Source organism: Cyprinodon tularosa, unplaced genomic scaffold (genome assembly GCF_016077235.1).
Source record: "Cyprinodon tularosa strain WSP-4 unplaced genomic scaffold, ASM1607723v1 ctg89, whole genome shotgun sequence".
Lineage (NCBI taxonomy): Eukaryota > Metazoa > Chordata > Actinopteri > Cyprinodontiformes > Cyprinodontidae > Cyprinodon > Cyprinodon tularosa.
The window spans coordinates 1,433,143-1,460,342 of record NW_024039662.1 but is presented as its reverse complement, the minus strand read 5'-3'; the positions used below and the strand labels follow the sequence as shown (position 1 = coordinate 1,460,342).

At 41.6% G+C, this 27,200-nt stretch overlaps 1 protein-coding gene across 1 annotated transcript; it reads left to right on the top strand.

The window, feature by feature from the left end:
- Positions 1 to 749: 749 nt before the first annotated feature.
- srebf2 (sterol regulatory element binding transcription factor 2) lies at positions 750 to 26,103 on the top strand. Its single transcript, XM_038273747.1, has 20 exons — positions 750 to 840; positions 13,507 to 13,868; positions 13,986 to 14,178; positions 14,275 to 14,435; positions 14,920 to 15,072; positions 15,156 to 15,437; positions 15,523 to 15,637; positions 17,635 to 17,786; positions 18,184 to 18,388; positions 18,495 to 18,670; positions 19,392 to 19,641; positions 19,731 to 19,900; positions 19,993 to 20,164; positions 20,246 to 20,363; positions 20,441 to 20,550; positions 20,640 to 20,772; positions 22,103 to 22,274; positions 22,814 to 22,990; positions 23,308 to 23,419; positions 24,048 to 26,103. Exons 1-20 carry the CDS (start codon positions 750 to 752, stop codon positions 24,263 to 24,265), a joined length of 3,522 nt encoding a protein of 1,173 aa, XP_038129675.1. The 3' UTR covers positions 24,266 to 26,103.
- The last annotated feature ends 1,097 nt before the right edge of the window (positions 26,104 to 27,200 follow it).

Below are 27,200 nucleotides of genomic sequence, written 5' to 3'. Positions count from 1 at the left end.
CAATTTAAATAGTGAATCAGATCTTATAATTAGTTTGTCAGTGTTGAAGTAGCCTTTTTTTTTATTTCCCTTGTTTAGTCTCTTATTTTGTTTACACTTTTCATGTTTACTTTTGTTCCTGCATGCTTTTATTTGCAGTTTGCTGCTGGCCCACCTGATTGTATTTGGGTTAAAGGATATTCTGTTCCATCTTAAATGTTAGTAAACATGGGATGATAAGTACTGATAAAACCCTCACAACACCAGATGAGCCAAACATTATAAACGTTATTTATTCACATTCAGGACGGTGGGTCTGACTCATGAAGTGGGTTTCTATAAATGAAGATAGGGGGCGCGGTTTATTCAAATTACACACAAGCTTCTGATGCTTGACGTACTATCACACCACAGTAAATACGAGCTTCTCATTGGCTTAGGTCGGCTGGTCTCATGACAACAACGGCTGAGCTTAAACCAATCAGATGTCGCTCTGGGCCACAGAGTATGTTTGCAAATGACGTAATTAGCGTAAAACAAGATGGCGTCGCCTTGGAACTAAATCGCAGTAGATGAGTATATTGGTGATAAACTCTGCCTGCCTTCGGGCACCAGTGTTGTAAGGGGGGTTTTATTGATTCAGGACACGTTTTTGGATCAGGTAGGAGGGCTGGAAGCGCTGTGAGACGCCCAGGGGGGGAGGCCACCGACCTTGTTTGTTCCCTCCTCCGAGGCTCCGGTGATAACCGGGGCTGCTAGCATCTGACAGGATGGATACCGGAGAGTTCATCTCCTCCATGGAGAATATGGACCCGACGTTAGCGGAGTTAGGGGACGAATTCACCTTAGGAGATATTGACGGTGAGTGAACCTGCTGCTGTTGGCACTGTTCACTGTTGTTTCCACAGAGTCTCCCTGCTGATACATGACAGCGGCTGTTTACTGAGGGAATCATTTGCTAATCGGGTGTTAAGTTTTTGTTTTTCTTTTCTTTTTAAACAACAGATTACCACTAAATGTCAACAATATTATGACAACCAGGTGATTTATATTTGCCTGGAAGTATTTATTATGCTTATTATGTCTTAATTGAAAAAAATGTAAATTATGAGTAATGGGGAAATTGTTTTAGGACCCCACCCCCCCCACCCCCCCCCCCCACCCCCCTTCAAAAAAGAAAAAAAACAACAACAAACAAAAGACACAAAAAGTAAACAAAGAGTAAAGACAACATTTGGGGTAACCTCACTGCTTTCCATACCACTGAAATGGCTGAAATGTAACATTTCCTTGGTTGTTGTTGCTTTTATTTATTTATTTTTATTTATTATTACCTCTTATGCTCCTCTTTCACTTTTCAAGATGAAGCGCTGAACTCTGCAAGCTTGAACCCACTGAGCAAATTTGGCAAAGAGTAAAAGGTCTGATGGGAAGCCAGTCAGTGCAGAGTCAACAGTTTTCCCACCAGAATGCACAAACTGATGGACAGAGCCTGGTGTGGCTTTGTTTGGACACAGCTTGTTCTATTCTTGGGTTTCCATAATCCCACTAATGGCATGATTTCACTAAATTTGATGACAAATAAAAGAGAGATTCCAATGATAAATGTTTGTTCATATCCTTGTGAGCAACCAGTCTAAAGCAATAAGAAAAAATAGAAAACCACCAAAGAATGACTTGAACTTTATGTTATTAAAATGAAAAAAAAAATAGTTTTGGGAATTTGAATCCTTCTTGTTTTGTTTGGGGGGAAGTTTTGCCGACAGCTGATGTGTCTTATTCCAAAGTTCTTCACCAAATATTAATCTGTGTCTCTTTAAGTAAAAATGTATTTAATCCTCATCTATCCTATATAGAAACGATTTTTCTACATGATGCAAGTGGCCCAAAAAATACATATTCATCTTCCCAACTTTTCAATAAAACAGTGCTGTCAGATGAGAGGAATGTACAGATGGCGTGAGAGAAGAGTGACTGATGATGGATTGACAGACAAGCTGCAGCTTCTCACTTATACCCAACAGATTTGACTTTTCTTATCCTGAGACCTGGTCATCTGGTATAAACCTAACCTGGTTGCAGAAAGGATAGGAAATCTTTTCAAGCAGTAATTTAAAGGAATTTTTTGAGCTCATTATCATCATTTGCTGAGCTACTGCAGCTCAGCTTACATAACACGTTTTCCTCAGGAATCTGTTCTCTGTTAGAATGATTTATGCTTCCCAAGTTATTGTCAACTCATCCGAAACTTTGCGGTCTAGGAGCTGCATTGTCATGTCATGCCCTCCCCTGCGGAGGTGGATCAGTGGGGCTACATGAAGGTTCCATACATTCATTACAGTGTATTAGTTGGTAGCTGCTGAGTTTGTTACTGAGCCGTTTGCTTATTTGAATCTATAATTTTATCTTGATTGGCCTTGTATCTGCTTTTTTTTTTCCACTGAGCTGCTGCTGGTTATAACCGTCCCTGGAATCTGCTTCAGTAGCTGTACTGGGAGGGTGCACTGGTATACACTCCTGAATGAATACATTTGGCATGATTGTGATCATTTTTCAATGATGGTGTTATGATTGTCACATTCCATCTTAATAAGCTCTATTCAGCAAAGTTATTTGCTTTTGATTGCACCCTTTTTTTCTAAGTAATCGACTGAGCTGCTGCAGGGTGCGCCTCTATTTTTCTCTATAAATGATTAGTGCCATGTCAAAAGAATATAATGAAGGTAAAAACCAAGGAGCAAGACCTGAATGGTCCCTCCTTCACCATCTAAGCCTGTAGATAAAGCTGCAGCTCTGCTGGTGTCCTTCACCTCATCTCGTCCCGGATGAACTTTGTCCTTTTGAAGCTACCTGCATCAGAGCTGAGCTACTGCTTGATAATTTTTTGTTGTTGCTTTGTGTTATTTAAAACAACATATAACACCAATAATTAAAGTTAAAAAAAACAAGCCATATGTTAGTTAGATGGGCTCTATATTTGACTGAAATGAATTATATAAACCCTTATTATTGAAAGATTGTCTTAAAATTGTGCTTTTAAAGCCAGTGACCCTCTTCTTCTAATGGTTAAAACTTTCTCAAACTTTCGTGCACTATGGATTGCTTTAATTTCAGACAATATTTTCATGGACTGATCTGTAGCAGAGGGTTCCTGCTCTCCAATTGGTGAAGCAGTTTTGAAGGCGTCATCGCCTCATTAGAGAGCATGTCTCAACATATGATGCACAGCGGGGTTGGTACTTGGTGATAAATCCACATTTCTTAGAGACTTAGACAAATTTTGATGTCATTTTGTATACACGAGTTTATACAAAATTAAATAACAGTAAAATGAACATTACCATTATAAAGTGCAGTAGTGATCATTATGTAAAACGTAGGAAAAAAGGAAAACCAGTTTTTAAAAAAATGGTGCCAAGGGGAATTAATATGGAAAGGTTCAGTGCAGTGCAAAATAAATATGGTGCAAAATGCGGTAGAACATTTAGTCCTATTTAAAAGGATTATAAAAGTTTCAGCCACGTTGGTGGTGCAAATTAATGTTTCGACTGTGATGTGTGTCCAGTTTAGAGTTAACAGTTCAATAGTCTGATGGCAGCAGGGAAAAAGCTGTTGCAGAACTTGCTGGACCTGCAGCGGATGCTGTGAAGCCTCTTCCCACAGGGCAGAATCCATATTTCCTGTAAGATTCTTGATGATGCAACTTTCTTTCTTTTGGTGGACCCAGGTTCGTCTTCTGTCCCTTTAATGGACCGTTTTACATTAAGAAGTACACTTTCTAAGGATGTTTTTTCTAGCTCTGGGTTTAAAGTGGAAGGTATCACTTGATCTACGTTGTCATCGTGGATGTATGTCAACATTGAGCCTTCATTTCCCATCACACCTATGTGATGAAGGGACAGCTGCTTGTCCAACTCTTGTTGCTGTTGCACCAATCGGTCATCGTTTCACTGACTGATCATACCTGAAATGAGACTCTGCTAAATACAGCCGCCTGCAACCTCTTTCAACAAGTAGGAAAACATAATTTGAGCTGTGTCCCATTTTTCTTTGAGATACAATTTCAGTTCCTCCCAGTAAAGTCGTCATTCGTGCTGCGCTGTTATAAAACGGACTGTTATAAAAATATAAAACTTCCTCCAGTTTCATAACTAATCATATTCCTTTGCTTTCTCCTGTATTTTGGGTTTCAAGACAGTGGGGTTACCCACAGAGGTGTTACCCACCTCTGTCTGTGCACTGCCTGCCAGTTTGCTGAATGAAGGCTGCTACAATTTTCTTTTCTTTACACGAATTTTACTTTTTGCTGTTTGGAAACACCTGCAGCCATAAAAACCACGGATTCGCCGTGATATTGAAGCTAAATAAGCGCATCTCATGACTGCTGGGAAGTTATGCTGCTTCAGAGCAATTAGATCTGAGAAAAGCGTAGCTAAACAGCGCCCCCTGGAGTCACTGAATCCAATGCAGCACTACAGCTTTTTCCCTCTCAGCCTTTAGTTTTTATCTGGTATGTTGTTATTGTACGAGTTTCCACTTCCCACTCTAAAACCGAGTCATTTCAGGTGCTTCTTCCCGTTATGTCAGATCTTGTTGTTTGAGTTGTCTTTAAGCTGAAATCGGTTATTAAATGCATGTTATAGTAAAGATAAATAGAATATATGAGCCCTTCAGGAGTTAAAACTAATCTCTTCCTACCAGATGCCTTCATTTAATGGAAATTTCAACCCGGATAATTTGTTTTCACCCTGATAGATGCAGTAGAAATAGAGGGGGTTAAATACCGGGCCCAGAATCTCCACTGGTACCTTCCTAATTGTCTAAATTGGCCGTAGCTTTAAATCTGACCGAAGTACGTTAAACGTTTTCATGTTTGATCCAAGTTAAAGATGCAAGATAAAGAGAGGAAGAGATTTCCGTTTGAATTTGCGCTGCATCCCGATCACCTGGCTACCTTTAGCGGTATATATGAATTTATCTGACAGGGCTTCTACTCTGCCTGCAAAAAATATATTTTACTCTCGCTGCTTTGATGCTCACATCTGAGCTAGATCTTGATGAAAAAGATGTTCAAGCTCTAGAAGATAGAGAGCGGAGCTTATTTCACTGTGACAGAAAACTGAAGAGTGAGACGAAATCTGTTCATAACTGTGAATATATATATACATCATGAACATAATACATTAATATTTATATTCTGAATGATTTATGGGTTAGTTTCCTATATTTGTATTATTTTATTTCTTCATTATGTTTTTATATTACAATCTTTACCTGGTAATGTTTTCATAACCTATGGAGTTTTGCCATGCTCTGCATCCTAGTAACTCGGTGTTAAATCTTCAGTTTTATGACATGATGAGGACGGTTGGCTTTGAAGTTGTGTAACAATGGATAGATAACAGATAAAGATAATCGGCGCTATTGGTTTATTATATTCTTTTCATTTCCAGATACGCAGCTAAATTGGAGGTCAAGTCTTGCCTGAAACAGGATGCCTGCTGTATTACTACTGACACACCTCCAAGCATCCTGTATTTAAAACTTCTGTGTTTCTTCAAATAGAATCTAAAATATGTACTTCTTCCCTGAGAAGTTTCACCCTTAAATAAATATGGGAAAAAGAAACTCACGTTTTTACAGAATCAGTCTTATAACATCTGTGTTTATTAGGGGGGCCACATGCCGAAGGCATGGCCCACCTATTACTATTGCACATATTTATTCCGCGTATTATTATTATAGCTTATAGTTCTCCTCGTCCCCTAAAAACTTCGGCGCGTAACTAGTCACGCACCATTCGTCGGATCGGGCCCAAAGTTGGCACACGCGTAGAGACCAATGGGGCGATGCGTGCTTGTATAAAACTTTCTCATTAGTCCGAAGGTTTGCGAATTATTAGCGAAAACGTCGCAAAAAATTCCCATAGGAAATGAATGGGGAGAGGAAAAAAACAGCATAAAAAACAGCGCTTGACTGTGTTGGCATACATTCACGTAGAAAAACAGTTTAAAGCTCAGTTTGTAGATAAATCCTTCGTCTGCATAAAACTGAAGACGGCATGTTGATAACTGCTACGGTTTTTGTATAATCAGACCTCAAGCGCCACAAAGTTTTGGCAAAATCCAGCCTTCTAGAGTGGAGAGACTGAAAAGCTAGAGTGTGAGGCAGCCGTTTTTTTAAGACCCAAAAACATTTTAAACTCGCCCTCACGGCCACATATTTATAGCTAGAGTCACCATTTTTGGTCAGTTTGTAGACTGAAATCTCTGGACCCACACAATGTCTTCGGAATTACGGTAGGATTAATACTTTTCCTTAAAAACCCTCCAGACCGACCTAAAGTCGATGAAAATCAGAGCTGTTTTTCATTGGTTTTGGAACAGCAGAGGGGAGAAAAACGAATGACATTATGTGTTTTAAACTCGTCATAAATATTGTTCTGAAAGACACACATACACCAAAGTTGGCATAGTTGGAGTGAAAGGATGGCTGACGCTCACGGTGAAATAATTTTTTGAATAACTCATACGGTTTTTGCTCAGCAGTCGTTTGTTCGGAGGACATTTTAAGCACCAGAAAGCTGGGTGACAGTGTCCTGCTGCAGCTAGCTCAGTTAGAAGCTCAGGTGTGAGGAAACGTTTTTTTTTTTCTTTCTCTTCCCATTCAGGTTGTAGATGACCTACAGCCATGAAAGTTACTCTAATTGAAGTAAAGATATAGCTGTAGCTTAGATAAAAATAATTTTTCAGATATCATTTATGGTTTTTACTCAGCAGTCATTTGTTCGGAGGGGGGCTTTAGCAGCTTAAAGGTGAGTGAAAGTGTGTTGCTGCAGCTAGCTCAGTTAGAAGCTAAGGACTGAGGACCCGTTTTTCTTATTATTTCTCTTCCCATTCAGGTTGTAGATGACCTACAGCCATGAAAGTTACTCCAATTGAAGACAAGATATAGCTTTAGCTTAGATAAAAATAATTTTTCAGATACCTTTTACGGATTTTACTCAGCAGTCGTTTGTTCGGAGGGGTGCTATAGCAGCTTAAAGATGACAGAGTGTGGTGCTGCAGTTTAAACAAAGGGAGGAGCAGGTGGGATCAGCCATTTTGTTTGTGCTTCGTTTTGGGTTGTGAAAGACCTACAGACATGAAGGTTACCCCAGTCTGAGACAAAGGATAGATGTTTCTTTCACTGAAAGAATTTTTCTAATACCTTTTACGGTTTTTGCTCAGCAGTCGTTTGTTCGGAGGGGTGCTATAGCAGCTTAAAGGTGACAGAGTGTGGTGCTGCAGTTTAAACAAAGGGAGGAGCAGGTGGGATCAGCCATTTTGTTTGTGCTTCGTTTTGGGTTGTGAAAGACCTACAGACATGAAGGTTACTCTAATTGAAGTAAAGATATAGCTGTAGCTTAGATAAAAATAATTTTTCAGATATCATTTATGGTTTTTACTCAGCAGTCCTTTGTTCGGAGGGGGGCTTTAGCAGCTTAAAGGTGAGTGAGAGTGTGTTGCTGCAGCTAGCTCAGTTAGAAGCTAAGGACTGAGGACCCGTTTTTTCTTATTCTTTCTCTTCCCATTCAGGTTGTAGATGACCTACAGCCATGAAAGTTACTCCAATTGAAGACAAGATATAGCTTTAGCTTAGATAAAAATAATTTTTCAGATACCTTTTACGGTTTTTACTCAGCTGTCGTTTGTTCGGAGGGGTGCTATAGCAGCTTAAAGGTGACAGAGTGTGGTGCTGCAGTTTAAACAAAGGGAGGAGCAGGTGGGATCAGCCATTTTGTTTGTGCTTCGTTTTGGGTTGTGAAAGACCTACAGACATGAAGGTTACCCCAGTCTGAGACAAAGGATAGATGTTGCTTTCACTGAAAGAATTTTTCTAATACCTATTACGGTTTTTGCTCAGCAGTCGTTTGTTCAGCAGCTGTTCCTCCCATTCAAAAAAGCCTGAGAGCTAAGGAACGATAGTGCTGCGCTTTTCTCTCTGTCACTGACAGGCTCGTTAAGCGTTGTCAAGGTAACCGTGCTTCAAAGAGATTTTACCTCTGCTGTTTTAAACAGCACATATTAATCCAATGGAGGGTGAAAGCACTGATTTAACATTGGAAAATGGACACTATATGACTGCTGTCCATGACACTTCCCTTGCCACTCAACACTGATAGACTTTCAAAATAAGACTCCAGGGACCCTACAAAATAAAAGCCTCTATATTTTTTACATATATTTATTGCCCTATATGGCTCAACATTATGACCCAAACTCAACCCCATTTTAGAGAATAGACTCTAGGAGACTGTTTAAAACACACCCTATGGCAAATTTCAAAATAAAAGCCTCCCATTTCCGCTTCATCTACTGCCCTAATAACATGGAAAAAGAGTGATTTAACGATTGGAAAGTCATCAACTATGATTGCTGGGTCTGAACATTTTCTCTAAACACAACTCTGTTGGACTTTCAAAATAAGACTCCAGGGACCCTACAAAATAAAAGCCTCTAGATTATACTAATGCAATAATTGATGCAAATGGCTCAACATTATGACCCAAACTCTTCCAGGTTGTTTTTATTAGACTCCAGTGACCTTTTCAAAACACACCCCAGAGCAAATTTCACAATAAAAGTCTCCCATTTACTCTGTAATACAGCAGCTATTCACCTAATAACATGGAAAACCAGTGATTTAACATTTGGAAATGGATTCTATATCACTGCTGGGCATGACCCCTCTTTTGATGCACATCCATGATAGACTTTCAAAATAAGACTACAGGGACTCTACAGAATAAAAGCCTCTTCCTTATACACACTCATACATTCTGGCATATTGCTCATAGCCATTGGTGATTTCATCACTGCAATGGCTATTAGAAGGCGGGCGAAGCCCGCCAATGGTGATTTCATCACTGCAATGGCTCTTAGCAGGCGGGCGGAGCCCGCCATTGGTGATTCTTTTCATCGCTGCAAGGGCTCCTAGCAGGTGGGCAGAGCCCGCCAACTGCGCTTTACCCACTGCGGTTCAATATGGACAACCCATATTACCCTTGTGCATCATATGCTGTGCACGTCTATTTCCCAGATTTCAGTACAAGTGGCACACAGCTCTCTTTGCCCATGACCTAGCCCTCTTTGCTTCCCTCAGCAGCCCTCAAAGGCGTAAGCAGCCCCAACGTCACTTGCCAGGGCCGTATTGGCCCAGTTACCCAGACGGGCAGTAGGTGGCCCCCCTCAAAATTTCTTTAGAAATTTTCTAGTTTTCATTATTATGTCATAGATTGGCAAAGCTAGAAAAAAAACCCTGCAGAATAAATAGCTTGGTTGTTGTAAGACAACGTAAAGCAATAACAGTCCAGAGTTCTGCTGGATTATGTTCAAGGTCAGCAGCTGCTGGTGACCCTGACATCTTTTCCATCAGCCTTCAGTCAGGGAATCTTCACATGAACTCTGACGGGCTGCTGGACAAAGTCTAGAAGGTCTATAAAGGCCTGTCGCAATAACAAACTTACTTCTGCTAGCTTTAAAGGAGGAGTAGTAAATGCCAGATGTTAAAGGGAATACATGTGCAGCCAGTTGTATTTCTCTCTCAGGCAATCTTAAGTGGTAATAAATCTAAAATTTGATTTTATCAGGAAGTAAAAGCAAAATTTAGTCTTCCTCATAATTTGTTCAGTTATACAGTAATGTGTTAAATGATTACCTTCTTCTTCTTAGGTATTTGCTAAAGTAAGAATCATAACCTAAAACATACAAAGTAATGTTTAAAGAAAAAAAAAACGGGGACCAATAAGGCTTACTTTGTAATAATCTCGGCAGGCCTCCCCTAATCAGTCTTTCGGTTTCTGGATCAGCTGTTAGATTTCTCTCCCACCCAGTTAGACAGAGGTGGAGTGTATTCATTTGACATGAATCATCTGTTGAGGAAAGGATAGGAGCATAGGTGAGATTAAGTAAAATGAAACAGGCTTCTGTAGTTATTATTTCATATTGAAGGCCTACTAAGCTGCCATTTAGGGGAGTATGTCGATGCATGCATGGAGCTTGAAAATCAAGGCCTTCTTGAAATATTTAAACTTTTTTTTGTTTTCTTGTACCACTTCTTACTGAACATTTCTTTTAAATCAGGGGTCTTCAACGTTTTCCAGGCTAAGGAACTGATGGCGAGTTGGAGCAGGGACCCCCTAATTATATCTATTGTATGAAACTTTTTCCCCTCCTCATCTTTTCTGACTCTTTTTCACCGGTTTTGCATTTAGCTGGGGTCACTGTCACTACAGTTAGCATAAGGCACTACCTGGACCCTACAGAGGTCCCACAGGCAGTCCAACTCCTTCAGGATGGCGCATCAATACGTGCCATTGCCAGAAGGTTTGCTGTGTCTCCCAGCACAATCTCAAGAGCATGGAGGAGATTCCAGGAGACAGGCAGTTACTCCAGGAGACCTGGACAGGGCCGTAGAAGGTCTACAACCCATCAACAGGACCGGTATCTGCTCCTTTGTGCAAGGAGGAGCAGGAGGAGCACTGCCAGAACCCTACAAAATGACCTCCAGCAGGCCACTGGTGTGAATGTCTCTGACCAAACAATCAGAAACAGACTTCACGAGGATGGCCTGAGGGTCTGACATCCTCTAGTGGTGCTCACTGCCCGGCACCATGGAGCTCGATTGGCATTTGCCACAGAACACCGGAATTGGCAAGTCCGCCGGTGGCACCCTGTGCTTTTCACAGATGAGAGCAGGTTCACTGTGAGCACGTGTGACAGACATGAAAGGGTCTGGAGAAGCCGTTGGAGAACGGTATGCTGCTTGTAACATCGTTCAGCATGACCGGTTTGGTGGTGGCTCAGTGATGGTCTGGGGAGGCATATCCATGTAGGGACGCACAGACCTATACAGGCTAGACAACGGCACCCTGACTACCATTAGGTACCAGGATGAACTCCTTGCACCCATTGTCAGACCCTATGCTGGTGCAGTGGGTCCTGGGTTCCTCCTGGCGCACGACAATGCCCGGCCTCATGTGGCGAGAGTATGCAGGCAGTTCCTGGAGGATGAAGGAATTGATACCATTGATTGGTCCCCACGCTCGCCTGACCTAAATCCAATAGAACACCTCTGGGACATTATGTTTCGATCCATCCGACGCCGCCAGGTTGATCCTCAGACTGTCCAGGAGTTCAGTGATGCTCTGGTTCAGATCTGGGAGGAGATACTCCCAGGACGCCATCCGTTGTCTCATTAGGAGCATGCCCCGACATTGTCAGGCATGCATACTCGCACGTGGGGGCCAAACAATTACTGAATACCATTTTGAGTTTCTGCTATGAAATTTCAGCAAAATGGACTAGCCTGCCGCATCATTTTTTCACTGTAATTTTTTGGGGTGTCTTTGAATTCAGCCCACTATAGGTTGATAATTTTCATTTCCATCAAATGATGTGGTATCCTTTTGTTCCTAACACATCACCCAGTCCATATCAGTATAAATAAACAGCATGGTTTTTTTTTTTTTGCCCCATTGAGATCTGATGTTTTTTCAAAGTGTTCCTTTCATTTTTTTGAGAAGTGTATGTAATTAAAAAAAAAGTCTAATCAGCCAAAACTTTTGCGACCCCCATGCAGTACCTCTGTGGACCCCCTATTGAAAACCTCCATTCTAAATGATGACAATTTATTTTGGATTTCAATCCCCCTTCAACTCCAACATGTCTATAACCAACTACTGAACAAACAACAGGTCCATCTTTCTGGTCCATTAATTTGGCCCAGATTTCCGGTCTCCACTCTTCATAGTTTAGCTTTTTTATTTTGTTTAGTGTTTCAGGAGGGTTCTGGTTCTGCCCTGGAGAAAAATGGGTTTCTGATTGCCCCTCCTTGATTTTTCTCTGATCGTTTGCAGATTTTTTGGTTTTCTCACAACCCTCATAACATTGTTCTATTGATTTCATGAGGAATTATTTGATGTCTGTTAAATCCCTTTCTTTTAAATCCATTTTGCTTGAGGAGTAGAAGTCATCTTGATACAGGGTGCCAGTCATCTTAGACCACCCCCCTACCAACATGGTACTGCTAGTTAAGATGGACTTGAATGCCAGCAGGTGCAAACAAATTGAGCTGCAAAACATGTGACTCTAAACAAACAAAAAAAAAAAAAACAAACGCAACAGAAAAATGCTGCAATCACAGAAAGAAAATGATGCAAGCAGTAAAAACAGCAGCAAAACTCGCTCCAAAAAAACAGAAGCGTTCCAGACCATTAGAGGGAATCAAATAAAGACAGAACCCTATCAGACCAGACCCTCCTTATAAACAGAGTCGTTTTAACACAGGAGTTCATTTTATTCAAAGATAGTTGGAGGAAGAAAGGAGAGGTTTGTTATCCTTCATTCATTTCTAACACTCTGGTTCAATATGGTTCATTCTTTGTTCCTCTCCCTCTAGTGGATTGGAGCACTTTGTTTTTTGGGGTTGATTTCTAGAGTGAGGTTTCTGCTTTTTTTTTACTATTTTAATTATTGCACCATTTTTTTTGTTTGCAGATTTTTTAATTTTTTTTGTGCTTGCCTACTTTAGAATTTTCACCGCACACACTTTTGTAGCTCGTTTCATTTGCTGCACGTTTGCGCCTGTCTGCTACTGTATCCAACATGCTTACCATCCTGGAGATCAAGCATGATGACACAAAAATCTCCAACCCCTGTTCACTCTCACTTTTCATTTTAACTCCAAATATCAGTTTAATGCTTACTTTACTAATGAGAAGTTTTAATTATTTATAGAGATAAATGTACAGATTTCCTTTTTTCTTTTTCTTTTTTTGCACGTTTTCTCGTCTTTTTCTTTTTGAAGATTAATTCAATTAAATTCAGTTTATTTATATAGCGCCAATTCACAGCACAAGTCATCTCAAGGCACTTTACAGTTTAACCAGATCATACAGTTAAATTGATTAAAATTAGCTAACAGAAATTTGCTGCATTACAGCAGGGAGTCACACATAGCCATAAATGAAAACAAAATGTAGATTTAAAATGCTTTTTTTAATAAACATATTTCATAGAATTTTTTTTATGATTTTCATTCTTTTTTTAAAGAAGAATGTCAGATTTGTTGGTATCTCACTGATTACGATGGATGTTTTTATATTTTTAGGTTGGAGAATTTTTTTGGCATGTGCCCACAACCAGCTAACATGTATCCTAAGTTACACAATGGCATCTATCAGCCGTCTGTGAGGGCCATCTAGATTAACTGACTGCTTTCAAGGCTATCTGGTTAAAGGATACTTTCTATTGATTTATGAGCCGAACAGTAGCAGCATCTGTTAAAAGGTCCCTGCAGATTCAAGGTCACTTTAGTCTTATCTGTTTGCAAGATGTAAAGATCTTAATAAAACCTGCAACTTTACCGCACCTTATTGTTTCATGACTTCTGTTGGCACTGGAGGAATTTAAATTTCAATATGCGGGATTTATCCTTAGCTTCTTGTTGCTTATTCTGAACTATTCCCTGTTTGTTTCTCTACAGAGATGCTACAGTTTGTCAGCAACCAGGTGGGGGACTTCCAGGACATGTTTGAGGACCAGATGAGCACGGCTCCCTCCATACAGAGCAGTGTCGCCGGCTCCACCCAGCAGCTGGCGAGTCAGACCCCAAACACTGCTGCTTTCCAGACTACCACCACAAGCCTCACCTCAACACAGACGCTCCCCCATCAGTCTGTGCCTCTCACGCCTCCCCTCACCCCTGCACAGACCCCCTCCCCCACCACCACCTCCTCTGTCCAGCAGCAGCAGTTGACCCGCAGCCCACCTCTGCTTCAGCCACGCCCGCAGGTGGTCCAGCCCATCCAGCCTCAGCCTCAGCAGACTGCCCAGCAGGCCATCCAGGTATTGATTCTATTTACAGCTGTTAGCAGTGAAGCTCTTTGCAAGCTGTCAGCCCATTTCTGTCCTCTGAGGAAGAACAGCAAGTTTGACAGATATTTATGTTTTCTGTGACTGCAGATGCACACCCACGGGGTTCCTATGCAGACCCAAAACTTCCCGGTCCACACTTTGGTTCAGACCCACTCCCAGACGCCCCTGCCCATCCAGACCCAAGCACCACAAACCGTGATGATTGCCTCCAACGGGGGGCAGTCCCGTTTCATCCAGAACCCTGTCATCTGCCATCATAGTCCTGCTCCTGGATTTCAAGGTGAGCACCGAGTAGGACAGAGGAGCTAAACACGCCGTCATAGCTTCCTCTCTGCCTTCTGTAAGTTAAACACATTCCTTCCCTGGTTCCTTTTAGTCCTACAGCCACAGATGCAGAGCATCATGACATCACAACAACTGCAGCCAGTCACCATTCAGCATCAGCGTGTTCTGACCCCAACGGGCCAGACTATCCAGACTCTCTCTACGGCGCCCACTGCAGTCCACACCATGCAGCAGCAGGTGCAGCAAGTACCGGTGAGGGAGCGCTAAGATGGCGTCAAACTCAGACCTATTTACACACAGAGTTCCTACATTAAACATTTAACCTTATTTAAGTATTTATCAGATGGATTTATTTATTTATTTCCTCCCTCCTTCTTTCAGGTGTTCATTCATCCAACTTTCTTTTCTGTTTTCTATCGCTCCTTCCTTTCCTTCCTTGCTTTATTTGTTCCTTCCATCCTTCAACCAACCTTCCTTCCCTATATTGTTCTTTTTTCCTTTTCATTCATCTCTTTCCTTTTCTCCATCTATCATCCCTTCTATCTGACAATTGTTCCTTCCTTCATTCTTTCAAACTATCGATTTAACCTTCCTCCCTTGTCGTCTCGATACTTAATTTATTTTGTTAAAATTTAACTCTAATTTATCAGGGTTTAGGTAGAAATGTACGACTAATGCTTAAAAGTAGAAGCTAATATTATATCCTCACAAACGTCTCTCATTCTGATCCTTTTAGGTTCTGGTCCAGCAGCCTCAGATTCTTAAGACGGACTCACTAGTTCTAACAACACTCAAAGCAGACGGGACGCAGGTGTTGTCCACTATGCAGAGCCCCACAGGGATCACCACCCTGACCACACCCATCCAGAACACAGCGTTACAAGTCCCTGTAGGCTGAGTTGGTAAAATTGTTACAGTCGGCTCGTAATCGGTGAGGATGGTTCCTACCTTACACATGTTTTGTGTTTCCAGACCTTGATGGGCAGCAACATCTTGACCACAGTCCCTGTTATGATGGGAGGTGGAGAGAAGCTCCCCATCAAACAACTCCAGTCAGGCCCCGCCCCCTGCAACAACGCCCCCAGACCGAGCATGGAGCAGAGCCAGGTGCCAGCAGGAATAGCTGGACAAGGTGTTGTGGTAAAGGAGGGCGAAAGGAGGACGACCCACAACATCATCGAGAAGAGATACAGGTCCTCCATCAACGATAAGATCATAGAGCTCAGAGACCTGGTCATGGGTAACGACGCAAAGGTGAGAAAATAAAACAGACTCTCTGAAACGGTAATAAATCAGGCTTTAGTTTAACAGTCAACTTGTTCTGTGTTTATTTTTACAGATGCACAAGTCAGGAGTGCTGAGGAAAGCTATCGACTACATAAAATACCTGCAGCAGGTTAACCACAAACTACGACAAGAGAACCTCGCCCTCAAGATGGCCAACCAGAAAAACAGTGAGGCTTCATTTATGTTACCGAGTGTGTTTGTCCATCTGGTTGAAAGTGAAGCTTATGTGATGTTGGTCCCATTATCGCTGCCTTTTTGCCTGGTAGGCAGCTTTAAAGTGATTGCACTATCATACATGAATAAGCACAAAGGAAGAGCTCAGAAGTCCAACACTCATCAAATGAATGATAAAATTTTAAACAAATACCTGGCTAGTCAGAATAATCAGGGTTTATGTGTGAGAAGAGATACCGATGACATCACATGATCTTTGCAGTCAAACAGATGGCCAAACACACTCGGAACCATGACTTAAACCACATTTGGTCAATATGTGGACTAGTGGTGTCCAGTTCCAGACCTCATTGGCCTGTTTCTTGCATCTTTTACATCTTTTCCCATTTTGACACCTTGTTGAAATTATTATATTATGGTAAAGATAGAATCTGTGTATGCACCTTGATGCTCTATCTCTCTAGTTTATTTCCCTGAAAAGAGATCACTTGGTACAAACTCTTTAAATAACATTTCATACCTATATGTATTAAATAACAAGGAGACATGGCAACAGATTCTGATAGAAATTGTAATCTTACTCGGACAAAAGATTTATTTAGTAACAGAAGGCAGCTGCTCACCTCTCAGGCTCACCTCTCAGGCTCACCTCTCAGGCTCACCTCTCAGGAAGTGGCTCAGACTAACAGTTAAAAATCCATTTTATACATCTTCAGTCTGCCACATCATCTTATTTTACATCATACATGTTAGCAGATGAGCAGACACCCATGGCTCCAGCCTTATCAAAATATTACACTTCGTTCTTAGCTGATGGAATCCGCTCTCATTCCATTTCCAAATCTTTACCACATACAGAATGAAGATTATAACTGTACCACCAGGCAGAGGAACTGTCTTAAATAAATTCCTGTATAACACATATTAACTATTTTAAAACAAATTCAAAAGAAGTTGGAGTTTGAAGCTATTCTCAGCTTGTTAGCTTAGCATCATTAGCCAAGCTAGCACCTCTAACAGTAAGCAGCGATTCCCCATGTGTCTCCCTTAAGAACAGACACTCAGGAGGTTTTGGAAAGTTGCAAAGATTTCTAAATCCAACGTTTTCCATAAAAGCATATAGTGCTGATTTTTTTTCCTGTCAGCCTTCCTGTATACGGATATGAATTCAGTTTAAACTGGCAGCCAGTTTAAGTTTATCATTAGACACTTGCGCTAAAATGTGCCAAGAAAGGGAGATGGAGTGGCTCTCTAGAAGGTGAAAACTTTGCATGTAGATGGTGTGTCATAACAAGAAAACATGGGGGCACCAGCCCCTCAGGTCTGGACCTGGACACCACTGGAGCCTGGACGCTCCCTCCACAGGGGTTGCACCGATAAACCAAAAGGTGGCGCCAAAGACACACATCAAAAATAAAACTTCCAAGTCAAACCACTGCTACAAGAAGAAAAAACTGGAGCAGCATGATTTTGACACCATTCCAATCTTCTTACCTTCTTTTAAAAAGATGTTTGTCTGCACTGTATCGCCACCTGTTGGCTGGACTAAAAACTCCCCCATCCACAATACAGGCTTAAATCGGAGGTAACTGGACTTTTGCTCAGTTTTTCAGAAAAAGCTCTGACATCTATCATTGTGACGGCTCACACTAGAGCTACCTGTAGTTTGAGCTCTGATGTTTCTAAGCACCTGTGGGCCCATCCTGCAAAGCACATTCCATCAGTGCACAAAATCCAGGTTGCTCTAGAGTGAACAGCAAGATCGGAAAAGGCCTCTTGAAAGGTGTGGATACATTTTCAAAAAAACTGAGCAAAAGTCAGATTGCCTCCGATTTTAGTCTATTTTGCGGTTTCCATGATCCAGATGACTGAGAACCTACACAGGCATGTTGACTCTACATGAGGACGTACCGCTTTTAGAGAGTTCTGTTTGTGCAGTGATCAATTTTATAATTTCTAGCATGTTGAGAAGCACTGTTCTCTGTCCCAGAGCCTGTGATCCTGTCGGAAGACGTTGAGCTCAAACAGGAGGCCGTGATGATGTCCCCTCCGGCCTCAGATTCCGGCTCCGGATCCCCACACCAGTTCTCTCCGTACTGTGTCGACTCGGAGCCAGGCAGCCCCTTACTGGATCACCATCAGGTAAAGCAGCTTTATAAACCAGAGTTGGAAACGTGATTGGATTTCAATTTTTTTTTGTCTTTCTCTTCAGTCAAAGGGCAGATTTAACCATGCTTTGATACATTTGATATTAGATATAGAGGGTAAAGGAAGAGGTGCTGCAGTTAGGCTCCCTTCTAGCACTCATACTGAAGGATTTCTTTCAGATACCTTCGATGGTTTTGCTTTAAGATTGGGTAGTTCAAGAGCATCAGAACTGTCACTAAAAAGACTGAAATCCTTAAAAATTATTCAGTTTTACATCATTGCTGTGGCCTCATAATTGTTTTGTAAAAATATGAACATTGGTGTAATTGTTCATCAAATCGAGCTAATTCCTTCAGTCTAATAACAATTTCTGTCTCTATTTGTGTCCCAGGTGAAGAGCGAGCCAGATTCTCCCTCCACGGTGGGAGTGATGGATCGTTCACGGCTGCTTCTGTGTGCCCTTACCTTCTTCTGCCTGTCTCTAAACCCGCTGCCCTCATTGCTGGGATCAGAGACCCCGGGGAACCCCGGCCTGACGGCCGCCCACATCCCATCCAGAACCCTTGTGTGGTTTCCCACCCACACACGGGACTTTGGTGAGGAGCAGCCTCTCATCGTGACTTTAGGAGGGGGAAAAAACTTTTTTTTCTCTCATTTAGATCATTACAGAAAGAGATTGTCTCATTGTTTTTCTTTTTTCAGCTTCTTGGCTGCGCTGTCTTCTGCCGTGGGTGATCGTGTGGGTCCTGAGTGGCGTGGGAGCACTGTGGGGCTGTGTTCGGGTGCTGTACCTCTGGGAGCCGGTCACACCCCTTCACTCGCCCAAATCTGTGTCCTTCTGGAGACATCGCAAACAAGCAGACCTACATCTGAACAGGGTGAGTGGAGAAAAGCTGCCATCTGAAGGAGGAGCTGAATAAGCTTCTGAGAAATTTATTTTTAAGATGATAAAAAAGATGGTGTGATTTAGAGTGAGTGATGACTGCAGATGATGGGCAGTGTTTGTTTTTCATTTTAAACAATCAGAGCATGTCTGCTGTGCCACAGATGTAGCTTCAAGGATGGTTTCATTTGGGTCAAAAGAGCTTACAGTCATCTGAGGAGTACAAATGAGATGATCAAGCAACTTTTTATATTGTTACTCAGCTTTTAGCCCATCTAGTGCGTTCCTTGCTCTTTATGATGCTGATTGTTCAATAACTAACCTCAGAGACCTTCACAGGACGGTTGCAGATATACTGTAAAGTAAATATTTCAATCATTAGGTGACCAATGAAGTAGTTCCATGGTCCGGATTTATTTCAGTAAAGAAAAAACTAATATTTTCTTACATTTCTTTAGTGGAAAAATCCCAGCATAAAGCTGCTGAGCTCTTTATTTATTTTTTCGGTTAAATTAATTCCACCTACTAAGGAACGCTTCAGTCTCTTTCTGCTTTGATGTGTCGACTGAGCCTCCCTGCTCCCCTATTTATATTTTTAGCATTTGTTCAAATCCTTTTTTTTTTTTTTTTTTATGTATGAGTCGTGACACCTTCTGCTTTTATCTTCTGCACTGGATACTGAGCATCTCCCTCATTCCGCTCGTTTTCTCCTGCAGGGGGATTACACAGCAGCCATGGCCAGCTTAGAGACTTGCCTTTCTGTCTTGACGAGGGCTCTCCCCTCCAGCGGTCTGGACCTGGTTTGCTCCCTCTCCTGGAACCTCATCCGCTACTGTCTGCATCGTCCGGTGCCCTTTGGCTGGCTGGTCCACCAGGTCGGGGGGAAGTACGAGGGAGAAGAGGCAAAGACGAGCGCGAGAGATGCAGCGTTGGTTTATCATCAGCTGAGCCAGCTGCAGCTAACAGGTCGGAACAAAGTGAAGCACAGAATCAAATCTGGCTGATGGCGGTTTACCCAGAGGGGATTATTATAGATTTTCTTCTTGTCTTTATAGGAAAGTTGCCTCAGCGCAGCAGCCTGTGGGCTTTGTCTCTCTCTCTGAGTGCTGTCAACCTCAGCGAGAGCGCCCAAGGCAAGATGGCCCCGACTCAGTTCGCTCAGATTTATGTCACCGCAGCGACAGCCCTGCGCACCGTCCTCTGCCACCACCTCACCTTTCTGTCTGTATGTGTCACCTTTATTTCCGCTGCTGTTATAATAAGACCAAACACAGGCAGGGGGGTTATTTTCTTTGCTTCCTGTCTTCTGTCTCCCAGGGATACCTTCTGGGATGTGCAGAGAGCGTGGCCAACCAGTCAGAGAGCAAGCAGATCCCCGACTGCCTGCGCTGGCTCTTCACCCCTCTGGGCCGTCAGTTTTTCCTGAGCTGTGATTGGTCTGTGAAGTCAGACAGCAGCGATGAAGTGTTTACTTCTCAGAGGGACCCAGGTGTGTTTCTCTCTCTTTCGATCCGTCTTCTCCAACTCGCCCGTTTGCCGTCACATTCTTCTCACTGATGTTTTCCTGTAGCCGACCCCATCGCCCAGCTGCACCGCTGTTTCTGCAGGAAGCTTTTGGAACGAGCCGTTCACACACTCATCCAGCCGCAGAGCGAGTCGGATGGAGGCAGCTGCAAGAACAACCTGGGGTAAGGAGGGCGCTCTTTCAGAGAGCTCAGGCTCTACACTGTCGTTATGTTGTCTAATGTCTTGAATGCTTTTCCAGGGAATTCTCCAACGCTCTGGAGTTTCTAGAGCTGCTGAACTCCTGCACCGAGGACTCTCCTTCCCCTCCAACCCCGTTCACGACTCCTCCCACCCTCACCTTGGTTTCAGGTTTGAATGACCTGCAAAGCAACTCTGCAAACAGAAGCACAGAATCCCCCCTTCTTAATATATACCTCCTTTTGTTTCTGTATAAGCAGTGGGCGACCCGGTGAGTCGCTGGTGGGCTCTGGTCCTTAAAGCCGCAGTTCATTGGCTGCAGGGTGATGATGTCGCAGTGAAGTCTCTTCTGGCAGAAGCAGAGCGAATGCCGAGGGCTCTGCTCATTCTGGAGTAAGTGAATCTATAGATCGGATATACTTGCTGATGATTCTCAACCTCATTAGAAATCTTTTCAAAGAGAAAACCCTCCAGAAATGATTGTAAATCTCATTCCTTTCATTTTCTTTTAATCATTACAAACATTTTATGAGAACCACATTTACTGTATAAGGGAATATTTTTTTTTTCTTCCATTTTTCTAAACAGTGGTGTCTGATCTTTGATTTGTGAAGAAAATCTGTGATTTATTGTTAGCATTTGGATTAAATCTGTCATACAGCAGCTAGCGTGCTGTTAGCATTGGTTATTCACAAAGATGTTTGTTTCACAAAGACGTTTTTTTAAGTCAAACGTCCACAGATGAAAAATTCACAGATGATGACCCTAATGTCTGTTTTCAAATGGAAATAAATGTTTCAACCCTTCCTATATCTGTTAAAATGTTCTAGGTTGAAAAGCAACAGGCTGAATAAACAGCTGATGTGTTTCCATAGACCAGAGATCTGGAGTCTGTGGCGTTTTAGACACTCAACAGTGGCTTTTCATCACTTGGGCTAAAAATACTGAAGAGCTGAATATTATTTTAATAACAGATATACTAATAAAAGCATGTTTTAGCATTTTCTTCACTGACTAACTGCACTGAACTCAAAAAACTGTGATCAATTATTACAGAAATATATATATTTTTAAAGTGGGGGATCTTTTAACATCTAAAAAAAATATTAGCAACCTACTGTGGAATGTTTTAAATAAAAGTTATCTTTTTCTAATAAAATAGTTCTATCAGCCGAGCTGAAGTCAAAGCTTGTTTAATTTCTCTTAACTCACAAAATAACTAATTTGAACAAACATATTTTTCTATCTTTTTAAGTGTTGGTTTATAATTATAATTTTCCAAAGATATTAGCAACCCCTTTAAAATGTGTCTATTCTTGGTTTTGTTTTTTTTACATAAAAAAAGACAAATTTTAACAGAAATATATATTTCTCTGTTTGCCTGCCATAGATGATAGTCTCCTTTAAAAGAAAAACTCTTGTTGTTTTTTATAAAGACCTAAATTTTAACTCCTCAGTTTAAAGAATAACCTGTGCAGACCTAATAAACATCTGAAAACAACAGAGATGCAGCTGTTTTTTATCACCATGTTCCTGCATGTTAATAAATAAGACAGTTTGTCATTGACTGGAATCTAGCTTGAATGGATCTATGTGGGTTTTCTCTCTCATTGGGGAAGCTTTAATTAGGTAGCAGTTGAATCAAAGCAGTTCTTTAAACATCAAAAGCTGCCAAACAACTAAGTTAAAGTTAAGCGTGGAATGTGTTCATCTCCTGTTTCAGCCACCCTCTGCCCAAAGCTGTGCTCCTGCTCTGTAAGGTGGTTCAGATGAGCCTGTCTCCTCTGAAAGGAGACGGGGTGGTGGCCTGCCTCTCTCACTGCGACAGAGCCAGCAGCTACCTGCGCTCCAGCATCTCTCTGCCGCTCGCCCAGCCTGGGAACTGGCTCAACAAGGTACCGTGGACAGAAACTCTCCTTTTTTCCTCTTCCGCCTGAGGTTTAAGCTTCCTCTGTGGTTACAAGGGTTAGAGTTGATCTCCTTTCCTCTTCTTTACATTCACGCCTCGTTTCTGATTATACCCTCTCCTAATGCACCGACACAAACACGCTGCATGCTGGGTGTTGGCGAGGACAGGCTGGCGTGGGGTCGTGTGTGGGCGCAGTGTGGGTGGAAGGAGGTGGCTGTGGTGCATTGTAGTTGCATTGCATGATCCTGAATCCGAGTGCAATGTCTCTGCAGTGCAGTACAGAGGCCTCTCCGGTCTGCACGCACCCGCTACACACCTCAACACCTAAAACAGTCCATCGCTCTGAGAATCAGTAACACAGCCGCTGCTTGATTTCTGCCGTGCATGCTGGGTTGGTGGCAGGTGATGGGGTCAGAGTATGGCTGCTCAGATCTGCCTCTCGTCTCTTTTCCCAACTTTTTGATCAATGTCATTATAAAATGTTAATGATTTCTTTATTTGTGGTTGTTCTTAAATGATCCTAAGGGGGTGGAGCTACTTGTTTGTGATCTGCTGCTGACATTAAGGACCAGTTTGTGGCAACGAGGAGGCAGCAGTAACGGAGAACCGGTTCCAGCTCCCGGGTCCCAGCTGGCCGGTTTCCAGAGGGACCTGAGCGCCCTCAGGAGGCTCACACAGTGCTACAGACAGGCACAACACAAGGTACACAGGGCTTAGATTAAGCTCCATCAGCTCATTCCTTCCTGAAGGAGAGATTTGACAGAATTAAGAAGTAGGTTAATGACATTTGCTGAAAATTAACAAGTTATCACAGCAGAGATTTATGCAAAAAATCAATCTCTGTTCATTATTCCACAAAAGCTCAGTTTCTGCTTCTTAGTTCAAATTTAATTCACTACAGATGAATAAAAGATCAGAACCTGTGTGCACAGGTTCTGATCTATTTCATCTCCCCAATAGGAGATGATAAAACTCACACTCCAGGTGGATCTTCCTCTCTTTGATTTTGTTCTTCCCAGGTTTTCCTCCATGAGACCACAGTGAGGCTGATAGCTGGAGCCAGTCCAACAAGGACCCACCAGCTGCTGGAGCACAACCTGCGGCGCAGGACGCACAGCTCCTACTCAGCCGGTAACGACTCATTTAGACATCAACTACAAGCCCAAACCTCAGTCGAATCCTCAGGGCTGTGGCTCTGACTGCTGCTATAAGTAACTCCTCTGGGTTTTTTTTTTTGCTGTTTGTCATTTGAAAACATGTCAGGTGATGTTTAACAAAAAAAAAAGTTTAAACGCAAAGCAGTGTTAAAATTGTGAAATTGAAGGAAAAAGATGCGTGCTTGATTTAATTTCAGCATAATCTCATTTAGATTTGTTAGGTTGCAGGAAATCAATGCATCATTAAGACAAAATAAAAAGCTGACAGGTTGGGGAGGAAATTGTGGAGTTTAAATCACAGTTAGAAGCTTTGACAGAACAAAAAACAGAGTTTTATCCTGTTTAAAGGTTGCTAAAAACCATGCATGTTCATCGCTTCATGTGAGAACTAAAGGTGCATATTAACCTGAACATCCCTAGCTGTGGCAGCATCATTCCGTTGGGGATGTTTTGTACTTTTGAATTTTTATAATTTTAATATTTATAACACATTTATCATTTTCTCTCTGCCTCTCTCTGGTTTGTGTTCGGACACAAGAAGTGCAAACATTTAAATTTGTGGTCATTTATTGAATTTTTTGTTTTGTTGTCACCTGTAATAGACGGCGAGTGCGTCGTGGGTGAGAGGGAGAGAGCTCACGCCATTCTCCTCGCCTGCCGCCACCTGCCCATGCCTCTGCTTACCCCCCCCGGCCACCGAGCCCGCCTGCTGGCCGAGGCCAAACGGACGCTGGAGCGAGTCGGGGATCGTCGGTCGGTGCAGGACTGCCAGCAGATCCTGCTGCGCCTCAGCGGAGGCACCACCATCGCCGCTTCCTGAAGGCGCCCGGTGCAACAACCACCTCTGTATCTTTGCCTTCATGCAAAGACTAATGTTCTCATGGAATATTGAAACAGCTGGTCATTGTTGGACATACACTGAGTGAAACGTGGGATCACAACACACTTTTTAAATTCAACCCTATCTCAAATTGTTACAGTGCTTTGACTCCACCGTCTGGCCTTCTGGTGGTACTGACAGCGTTCCTTCAAACTGACACTCATTCATCAGCCATATTCGGACAAGCTAGATCAAAATTTAACTTAATCTTTTCCAGAAAAACCCACAGACTGCTACAGTGGAACAATCCTGACGGCTCCAAAAAAAAAAAAAAAAAGCGGGAAAGGGACCATTAGCTAACCGCTGCTTAATATAAGCAAAGTAGGTTCGTTTTAAGATGAAGTAATGCAATCATTATGAGCTCTCACTAATGAGTGGCTGAATTACTGCTACACTTTCCTTTTAGTATTCCACAGCAGAGGAGGCAGACCAGCTTTTAGAACTGTGCAGTGCTGAGTAGTGTCTTTTTATCTACCTCAAACACCGTAGAAAGGCAGCACTGTACCACGGCGCAGCATAGGAAAATGACGCAGCAGTTTGCCTGAAATTTGACTTCATCATCTGATGCTGAATTTTATTACAGCCCTCTAGTTATCTAACTTAGCTGGCCTGCTGTGCTCGGATTATGGGATTGAGCAGCACGACATACAGACAAATAAATACCATATTTGCAGAAAATGCAATCATATGTTGTTAAATATCAGAGGACTGGGAGTTGTCTGATTTTTAGAAGGAGTAACGACTCAAAAAAAGTCCTTTTTAAACACAAAGGCAGAAATATGCAGACTCTCTTGCATTGAATACAGATAGAGTAATTGTATATAAGTTGTACATAGTCAGAAGTAGAGAGAAGATGATGTTCTTTGCGTCTTGAGACGATGCACATGCAGAACAGCACATTAGTGCAAGGTCAACTGTCCTAGCCTTCCAGTTAACGCCACAAACCGCTTTTATTGCAGCTTTAGGGATGTCATGGAACAGCAGCTGCAGTCGGCTTAGGCTGCCTGAGGCAAAAAGCCGGCAGCTTAAAGCTTGTTTGGAGTGAATCCAGCTTTCTGTTGCATTCCTCTCCTCCAAACCAGTCTCGGCTGCATATCCCTTTAGTGGTTCGTACACTTTTTATTTTATTTCCCTGGAAGTCAGGTCCATCTATAATGAGACGCTCTCAAGCAAAACACCCTTTATGTTATGTAAGAAAAAAAAAGTGAGAGAAACAGAATATTTTTTTTATGTTGTGTCAATTTGGAAAGATCAAGTCGTATCTTTTTGATGTCTCTGTTCAATTAGCTTTTTACCTGTAATTATGGACGTGATGCGGAGCTTTTTGTTGTTTCTTTGCTCTGAATATCTTATTTAATGGTTGCGTGAGATAAAAGGCTTTTGGGGGTTAGTGTTGAGCTTTGTTATAATTTTTTTGTCTGTAAAATCAGCGTAAGGACAGGAACGATGAAAAACAAAATGTTTTTATACAAATGTAATTCCTTGTTAAAGTACATTTTTTAATATACAAACTTACAGTTTGGAAATTTAAGGACTATATTGAGCACAAACTTACTATTTGATTAGCACTGAAAATCTTTTACAGTGTGTATTTAGCTTCTCTGACTGCTAAACAAATAAAAAAAAAGGTGATGTTTTCGCTGGCATCATGCTCTTGGAGTTTTCTATTGTTGTAATTGTTACTTTTTTGTTTTCCTCCCTCAAAAAGTCTTATTGTTTGAACTGTTTTGCTTATTTTGTCCTTATATTGTTTTCTAATAAAACAGCAGATTATTCAACCTGTGTAAAAAGTTACATTTTTATTTCAGTCTGGCAAATAGCGAGTCAACACAGAAGTATTTTGCAGATAAAGATTTTTTTTTGTAAACAAAGTATTCGTTCTCCAGCTCTGCTTTTAGAAACTCACATGCTGAAATAGTGTTGGCACCCCTGGTTTATGACATAAAAACACTATAAAACATTGAGAATTTGAGTTTGTAACAGAAAATATGTGAATAGGTTCGACGTTATGAATTTCTTTGGTCATAGTGCTGAAGAGAAAAAAAATGTTTCCTCTCTATTACTGTGCTGGGTGTTGGCAGGTGTGAGTTTAAGCATTTATCTGATAAGAGTTTGAAACATTGTAAAGTTGGGTGGTATTTTTCTTCAAGCAATGCACACAGACCAATTTCATTAAACCATTTGAGTTCTTGACCCACTTGGAGAAAAACTCCAGAAGTTTAGGATATGCGACACAGTTTATTTGTGATTCAGTAACAAACCTTAGCATTAAATCATAATGATCACACCACCACTAAAGTGTGAAACAGCAGCTATGAGGTATTCATGCATATATCCTGTTTTTTTCGAGGGAGGAGGGGTTGTGTACACTGAATGCACTTGTGTGCTTTTTGGCTAAATGGTGACCTTTTACCAGACGTTTTGTTGTATGTTAGGATGAATGTTCAGAGACCTCAGCAATGCTGAAATGTTCTTCCCATTTTCCAACTCATACATGTCCAATTTTATTAGAGGGGCATGACCTTTTATAATATAGTTATATATATTATTCAACATAGGCCTGTAGGGGCTGACATGACATTTTTTGCTTTCTAAAATAATGTCTCATAAACAGAAAAAGCTATTTAAGCTGTTATACATTAATGTGTTAGAGTGGTTATTTGTGCTGCATGCCATCTGTTTACCAGTCTGTAATATAAAAGGCTCTTCTATGGACTGAATTGTTTTTTTTATAAATTAGTAACATTTTAAATGATAAAGGATAAACAAATGAGAATAAATAAATGTGTTCTGCTTATATCTGTGCTACTAAAACAAAAGTACAAAATGCATTTATTTAAGGATGGTTGAAATTAATGTTCTTAAAAAGTTTTAA